The sequence below is a fragment of the Micropterus dolomieu genome, linkage group LG18 (assembly GCF_021292245.1).
Source record: "Micropterus dolomieu isolate WLL.071019.BEF.003 ecotype Adirondacks linkage group LG18, ASM2129224v1, whole genome shotgun sequence".
Taxonomy (NCBI): Eukaryota; Metazoa; Chordata; class Actinopteri; order Centrarchiformes; family Centrarchidae; genus Micropterus; species Micropterus dolomieu.
Genome location: NC_060167.1, coordinates 30,537,769 through 30,545,911, shown reverse-complemented (window position 1 = coordinate 30,545,911; position 8,143 = coordinate 30,537,769). Strand labels below are relative to the sequence as shown.

Genomic DNA, 8,143 nt, shown 5'->3' with positions numbered 1-8,143 from the left:
TATTTATTCAAACATTCATGTGTATTATTTTACATTATGATGGTGAAACAAAATAAAAAGCAACATAAACATTCAACTGACAAAAAGAAAACTTCAAAAAAAAAAAAAAAAAAAAAAAAAAAGGGTCTCTGACGCATGGTCATGGCTACTGATAACTGAGCTCTCTGCTGTCAATCACATAAAAACTACTACAGAAATGTCTCTATTCAAATCACGCAGACCTGTAGTAAACTGTATCATATATCATCATAGATACACCTGTTCACCAACCATGTAACAACTTTAACAGCTGTTCTAATCTGTGGGGAAACGATGCTTCTTCCAACATTTCCTCTGGATAAAAAACAGAAACTGTTTCTTCCTCTATCCATCCAGCAACTTGAGGATGCTTTCCCTCTCCTTCAGTGCTTTCCAAGCCTGGTCCTTCTCCTTCTTGGTTGGAGTGCGTTTCTTCTGCCTGGCTGCCATGATTCTTCGAAATCCCTCCATGACTTCATTGTCAGACACCCTGACTCTCTGCCTCAGCTCCTGCTTGCGCATCTCCTCCTTCGCCAACCTGTGAGGCAGCAGCAAATACAAAGTAAATGTCAACAGCTGATTGTGGGTCAGACCTTATTCTATGTACAGTTTACTTGATGGTAAATATATCCACTGCTGGCCCGTGTCCTCACCGCAGCAGCTCCTGCTTACGGGCTCTATTGTGAGCACTCAGGGCTTTGAGCTCTGCTTGTCTTTTCTGCAGCTCTGCCAGGACCTCGTCCTCAGAGTCTCCTCCAGGTCCAGGTCGCTCCTCGGAGTCCAGCAGCCCCTGAGCCACCAGCTCCTCTTTGATCCGAGCCTCCAGAGACCGTGTGTGAGGAACACTGGAGCGGGGGAGAAAGACAGAAGATGTGTCATATGTAGCATATAAAGTAAAAAGTTCAGTCTGGCAACTCAATACCTACAATAAACATTTGTGCCAAGTCATTTTTGGAGTACTGCTAAGCACACACACGACATGAATAAACGAAACTCCCAACCAATATACAGTACTGTGGCCAGGCAGCCTCAGCGTGGTGAGGTGTGCGGGGAAAACACAACTTCTAAATACGTTAGCATCCAAACCAACATGTACCACATCCATTCAAGGAAAGTGAGTAAATGTCAAATATTATAATTTTAGATTTCACATTAATTTCATCCCTCCAAATGTACATGCATGCCTGTATGTATTGAAATAATATCACATACATGCACACACGTGTACTTACATATGCTGTACATATGCATACACATAACTATACATTACAAACACGGGCTTGCAGCAATTACAGCTGGGTGTTGTGAATGACAATGGCCTGGGTCAGCAGTCTGACGTTGGAGTGAGTGTGAGAATGTAACTTGTGTATTAAAATGGCGGCCAACATGCTACATTATCCAAAGTGGAGAACTCAACATGGTGCCTCCGATATCTTGTACATTCACTGCACAAATACCTAAAAGCTTTTCCTTGGCTTCGAGGAGAGGTCCCAGCACAATCATTAGCATCCTTCCCTGATATGTCAGGTATAGGAGAATCCTCCATGGGGGATATAATGTTCTCCTGGAAGAAACCAGAAACAAATCTCAGCAAATATAGTCATGTTTGAGTGTTTACACTATATTTAAACATGAAAATATCAGGTGCCATATCTCACTCGTCAGTAATTTCTGCATTTTCTAAAGCCACTATGCAGTATTGGAACTTTTATCAGTGTACATGCTTGTTCACAAAATACTAAGTCTTCAACATACTGACCTCTACAAGGGCCTGGAGCAGACGCTGCGTGAGAGGACCAAAGGGACATCCGTCCTCTGGAGATTCATGTTGGGACTCTGACTTTTTCAACAGGGAGTCCACATCTAGAGCAGTTGAACATGGAGATGAGTACTAAGGTGGATACATGCTTGTGTAGTAACTACAGCCTGGCATGGTAATAACATGTGCAGACTAGCCCATGTGCAGTCATTTAAGGAGCAGGTCTGCAGTCTTCCCTCACCTTTTGCATCCAGCTCTGACAGCGGGCCCCCCATAAGGCTCTTTTTCTTGTCATTGGCTCGTGCTCCTTCCCTCTGCTCCTCCAGCAGATCCTCCTGAGCCCACCGCTGAGAGTAGTGTTTCCCCAGTGCTGGGATCTACAGTTAACACAGGCAGTGCCAAAGCGTGTACTGTGATACATTTCACATATCACAATAAAAACACACAGAATTTTGGCCAAGCTTTGACTGAATTTAGGTATAACAATAATAACAACAACAACAAAGCTTTTTATTTCATACTTTGAAATATTCAGCTTCATCCTCCGGGGGTTTCAGAAGCTCTTCTAGCAACCGTATCTCTTCATTTGTGATATCAGCACAATATGGCTCGACAGATGCCCAAAATCTGAAAAAACAAACAAACATTTTAAATACAAAAAAGATACTTAGCCAAAACAAAACACATTCATATTACCTTCATTCTTACCACAGCACACTTGTGAGAGACTAGGGTCACCAATAAATCGAATAAAGTCTGATTTGACTTGAGGGGCGAAGAGGAAAAACACTGAGGCTAAGCAAATACAGTATAATAGAACTGAGATAAATTATGAAGAGCTGTAGTTTTTCACGATATAAAGAAAAATTTGAATTGAGTTGTTGTTGCTGACCTGTTGGGAGCATCGTTTTTAGGAGTGCGGGGAATGTCTTGTGGCTCGTCTGTGAATTCATACTCTTGGACTTTAGGCTGCAGATTTTTGGATTTGGGTCTGCCAGGACCTGGGCCCGGCCCGTGACCACCTTTGCCGTCCAACTTCTGCTTCTTTGGCTTGTGGCGAGAGGAGGCAGCAGGGTCTGGGTCTTTCCCCAGCTTCAGAAAGCGCTTATCTCCCTTCTTGTCCTGCCAGTCTGTGAGGATCTGAGACGCAGCACGGAGAGGGGAAACCAACAATGGAGGCGATGTAAACGGTGACATTGTTGGAATATGTGTTTGGGATTCAGAGACAACTGACTTGGGATGAAACCCCAACAAGTTAAACCTAACTTTCTCCTACCTGTCTCTGCTCCTCCAGGGCTCGAAGGCGGCGGCTGGCCGAGGACAGCAGCGTCTCCAGCTCCAGCTGCAGGGTGTCCAGCTCCTCAATGCCAATTCCATCGTCCTCTGACCGGCCGAGCACAGCAGTGTAGCGTGGGCACACCTTCACGTGCTCGACGGGCTTGAAGTCGTAGTATTTCAGTGGGGGGCAGTCCTTCAATTCGCTCATGGTGCTGTGTGGCGGAGGCCTGGTGTCTGGACAAACTGATACAAGGACAGTGGACAGATGGACAATGTGGATAATAAGAGAGACGTACACATAGCGGTGTCCAGCTGTTGTTCTTAGTCTTTCCTGTTTGCCTGTGTCTCTCTATCGCATCCACGCATTAAACGCACACTCAAGCACGCACGCACTCAAAAACAAGTATACGCAGGTCCGCATCACCGACGCAAGCTCGCTGGGCCCAAACCGCACAAACTGCTCTTACATTTCAACAGTGTTCACTGTGATTTCACGATTTTGCACACAAACGCGTTACATTAACGAGTTTTAAAATTGCAAGAGTTGAATGGCACACACCTGAAGCACAGATATAGATGTTTCAATGATTAAAAGCAACGATATTTACCATCAGTGAATGGCGTCCATGATGGGAGAAAACATTGTGATTTGAGGGGTGTGTGAGATGCATTTAAATGAAGTTATAGCCCATTTTTGACTAAATAAATTTTTTAAGAACTAAATTTAGAAAATACATAACGTTACAAAAATCGAAAGAGCGTTTTCAAATGTTATTATCTATCGAAATGAACTCGAGGAGTTAAAATACATTAACCTAATCCAAAATGGTATCACCGGAACAAACCATCTTGTGTCACGGTGCTCACAAAAATAGATGCCCGCTAACCCCGTAATACAACAAGTTACCTAAGTCATATATACATGTTGTGATGTTATTATTGTACATATGTAATTGAGAAACCGGTTTTAAAAAGTGAAGTGACTCCTGAAAAAACGGAGGCTGAACACGTCTCCTGTTCCCCGAGAGGAATGGACGCACCGAAGGGTGTGCTCGTTTTGTAGAAAACGCACTCCACCTGGGCGGTGTAATGCGCGCAAAGGGGACCGCTTCTGATGCGTGGAGAGATCCGCTTCTTCAAACGAAGAGCGAAGTAAAAACTAGCGCACCCTGTCTGTACTCGACGATGTAGGATTTACGGAAGAGGAGTCCCAGGCGTGGCAGAGGAACTTCCGTCTTGTAAAACTCAAAAATGGTAAGTCTCCTGCACTCAATATGTCTTTATTTTTAATTAATTAGCCGTTTACCTCCGCTGATTTTGGCTTTAGTCGAAGCGACATTAGCTAGCTAGCTCCGTGTTTCTCATAGACGGGGTTTGTGGTCGGCTGCAGTGAAATGAGAGGACGGGCATCCTTGATAACGTGACGGTTTGCAGAAACTAAAGTGATAGAGCTGAGCTGTCTTTTCCTCTCGGCCTTTTTCCCCCCTTCTTCTATGACAGGTAGAGCTGTCATTTAGACGGTGGATATATGTGGCACCGGCAGAATGATGTAACGTTAGATGGACGTAAATAATTTGGATGTGCTGAAATCTCGGTCACAAGAAAGTGACTCATCCACGAACGTTAATGCAAGCAAAATGATTTTAAGGACCCTCACATCTATATAAGGTTGCAGATTATTTACATCTAGTTTATACTGATCGTGTTTTTCTTTCTAAACTGGCTGTTAATGGTCCTATGTTCAAAATGTAAAGGTGACAAACAGTAAGTTAAGTGGGTTGTAACTGAGCAGCAGCCACTGCATCCCTGCACACAGCTCATTTTGGTTCCTGCTCAAACCTGACCTCATAAGCTGATCCTGCTGGTTTGAGTCGACGTCACTGGACTGGGAGGTTCAGTTTGCCCATGTACCCTGATCTAAATAACAAAAGAATCATCTAACAAGATCTTCTCTGCAGTGGGACCCACCCAGACACTGATCTCACTCAATTTCTCCCCAGACAGCGACTTTGCGCCCCTACTTAAACGCTGTGAGGGCCACCTTGCAGGCGGCGCTGTGTCTGGAGAACTTCTCCTCTCAGGTGGTGGAGCGTCACAACAAGCCAGAGGTGGAAGTTAGGTATGTTTTAAAGGCGTGTTTGGAGTCCCCCCCCCTTTGCTTCCTCTGGTTGCCCCCTTCCTGCTTTGCTTCCTCCTGTTTCTCCTGCCCTGAAGCTGTTTGCACATCTACAGCTGTCACACAAGTGTGGACTTGTGCAAACTTGCTTAAGAAAATCTAAGAGGGGAAAAATGGCAAAAAGCATGGGCAAGGCTTTAAAATTAGCCTGCGGGGACTTGCCGGGGCCTGTTTGGAGGTGTTTTCCCCCAATACAGAGTAAAGATGAAGAGTTTTTCAACAAGTCACTAAACTTCAATTGTATGTAGATCCATGCAGGGTCTCACAGACAGTAATGACTTTGAGTGTCTAGAAAACACAGTAGTGTTAATCTCAGCAGGCCTGTTTTTACCTGTAATGGATGGATTGTGCTGTGGTTACAGGAGCAGCAAGGAGCTGCTACTTCAGCCTGTGGTGATCAGCCGTAATGATAAGGAGAAGGTTCTCATTGAGGGATCCATCAACTCTGTCAGAGTCAGCATTGCTGTCAAACAGGTGATTAGAAGCAGCAGGATTTTGACTCCCGTTTGGTTATGAGCTATTCACATTTCCTAATTTTCTTCCACAGTCTTATATGCATTAAAAAAACAACAACTTCTGTGTCACTGTAGGCTGATGAGATTGAGAAGATCCTCTGCCACAAGTTCATGCGCTTCATGATGATGAGAGCAGAGAACTTCTTCATCCTGAGGAGGAAACCAGTAGAGGTAAGAGACACAGCGGTAATCTGGGTTATACATAATGGAATAAAGAGGAATCAATATACAGTGACAGTACAACAGGAAGAATGGAAAAAAAAAAGAGGAACAGTGTGAAATGGCAAACGTCAAAGGGCTCTCTCTGTTCTAGAAACTGTAGACAGATATTTACAACAGACATTCCCATGATTGCATTTGATCTTGGACTCTTTTTATTTTCCTCTCTTGCCCTGTGATTTCAGGGATATGATATTAGCTTCTTGATTACCAACTTCCACACGGAGCAGATGTACAAACACAAGCTGGTGGACTTTGTCATCCACTTCATGGAGGAGATTGACAAGGAGATCAGCGAGATGAAGCTGTCCGTTAATGCCAGGGCCCGTATCGTTGCAGAGGAATTCCTCAAGAACGTAAGAAACTGGCTTAAAAAAAAATCTGCATATTTATATATATATATATATTTTTTCTGCATATGACAGTCAGACTCATAGCTGGAATTGTGTACAAATGCTCTTTATTGTAAAAGACACAAATATTTGCATGGAAAATAATTGCATAATTCTCCTCTCCACAGTTCTGATGACAATGTTGTCCGTGCCCCCGCACAAGCGGGGAAAACGCTGCAAGGACCAATCAGCACAAGAGAGGAAAACTAAACAGCCAATCAGTGAGGAGATGAGAGGAACATGACCAATCTGGCGATGACATCCTTTGCGCCCGTCTTGAGTATTTCCCTGTAGTCATGAATATCAATGACTGTATATAATGAAATATTTACCAGTTTCATTTTCAGCCACTGAACAAATCCCCAAACAAAGGCGGGTCCTTAAAGTATTAATCAAGTTGATAGCCATGAATACAGGGGCATTGAGGACGTGTCGTTGCAAATGAAACGGACAGGGTTTTGTATTTTCTGTATGTGAGTGTGTGTGTCACGGTTGTTTTTTATAAAAATTTGTCTCCAAAAATTTTCTCTGTTCAGGAAAACCCGTGTTAGAGGAAAGTAGTCTGTGTGGCGTTTAATCACGGCACACGGAGCAAAAGCTGTCTGTAAACAAGCCACACAAACCTATGTATGAAAATAATGACAGACAATAAAACCGTTGTTTATACCTTTTGTGGTATTTCAAATGCTGTCAATCTTTTTGTGTCATTTATGGAGGGCATGCGTGCTACTGCTGTACCTATAAATGGATTTGTTCTGCTTCTGAGGAAGTTGGTTTTAGTCTTTGGCCACATTATGCACAGCTACGGTGCTATTTCAGCTGGGAGGAAGGGGAAGTAATATCTTCATGCTTTAGGCAGTGTGAACCATTTTTGTTGCACAGTATTTGTTCACTTTTACATGTTAATCCCAATGGTTTAACTACAGGTTACAGCCCACAGAGAAGAAAGTGGCACTTTTTTAAATTCATCTGTATTTCCTCAGGAGTATTTGTTGGACAAGCAACACCTCCCGGTAGTCACACACACACACACACACACCTGCTATACAAGGCTTGTACTGCTGGAGGCGAAGTGCACTGACTTAATATTGGTTGAAGGGTTTTTTATTGAACTCCTATGACTAATCAGCCACTTTGGGAATTCAGAAGAGGAACTTAATAAAGTTATCTCCTGGACACTCCCTGTTTGTGATCACATATTTTTACCATGCCCTTCCAGTTCCCCTGTTTGATCACGCAGCCTCCACGTCCTCCACCGGTCCCTCATTTCAGGGAACCCACAGGGGACAGACAGACGAAAGAGTCTGTTTCTGTGGACTCCATCCAAACTTCCATCAGCCGGCACCTTCTGATTTGACCAGTCCTCCATTTGTTTTCTCCTAAAAATCACCAGTTCTAGCTTTTAGACAGCTGGTGAGACTTAACAAGATTGCTAAATCAACAGAAAACATGATGGCCATTTATTCACTATTTTGTGGCATTTTATAAATGAATCACTTTGTTGAGAAAGTACTGGCAGATGAATCGAAAATGAAAATAATCATTAGTGCAGTCCTAATAATGACACCATCACACAAGGTAGGGTCTTTAGCTAGCGATCACATGACAGGTTGGTTTATAAAAATAACTTCTTTATTATACTGGAGTTGGGATGTACATTTTGAAGTTATGACCCATATAAACACCAACAGGTTTGAGCCAATGTTGCATTTCCAACACCCCGTATTGCGTAGATGTGTTCTACACAAAAAGGTATTATGGGCACGTTTTAATTTCAAGTATTTTG

General features: G+C 43.3%; 2 protein-coding genes across 3 annotated transcripts; one reads left to right on the top strand and one right to left on the bottom strand.

Annotated features, from left to right (window-relative positions):
- Positions 1 to 66: 66 nt before the first annotated feature.
- On the bottom strand, positions 67 to 4,044 carry LOC123956334 (transcriptional adapter 3). 2 transcript variants are annotated; one of them, XM_046028452.1, is made up of 9 exons: positions 3,664 to 4,044; positions 3,054 to 3,298; positions 2,670 to 2,917; positions 2,299 to 2,404; positions 2,019 to 2,154; positions 1,778 to 1,881; positions 1,476 to 1,582; positions 672 to 863; positions 67 to 556 (listed from the first exon to the last, which is right to left on the bottom strand). In XM_046028452.1, exons 2-9 carry the CDS (start codon positions 3,261 to 3,263, stop codon positions 364 to 366), a joined length of 1,296 nt encoding a protein of 431 aa, XP_045884408.1. In that variant the 5' UTR covers positions 3,264 to 3,298; positions 3,664 to 4,044; the 3' UTR covers positions 67 to 363. The 2 variants fall into 2 exon arrangements, with proteins under 2 accessions (XP_045884408.1, XP_045884409.1); XM_046028453.1 differs by lacking the exon at positions 3,664 to 4,044 and adding an exon at positions 3,615 to 3,631.
- A 111-nt stretch (positions 4,045 to 4,155) lies between these two features.
- Positions 4,156 to 7,042, top strand: LOC123956335 (actin-related protein 2/3 complex subunit 4). The gene is made up of 6 exons (XM_046028454.1): positions 4,156 to 4,309; positions 5,056 to 5,174; positions 5,594 to 5,705; positions 5,822 to 5,917; positions 6,151 to 6,321; positions 6,486 to 7,042. Exons 1-6 carry the CDS (start codon positions 4,307 to 4,309, stop codon positions 6,489 to 6,491), a joined length of 507 nt encoding a protein of 168 aa, XP_045884410.1. The 5' UTR covers positions 4,156 to 4,306; the 3' UTR covers positions 6,492 to 7,042.
- Positions 7,043 to 8,143: the final 1,101 nt, after the last annotated feature.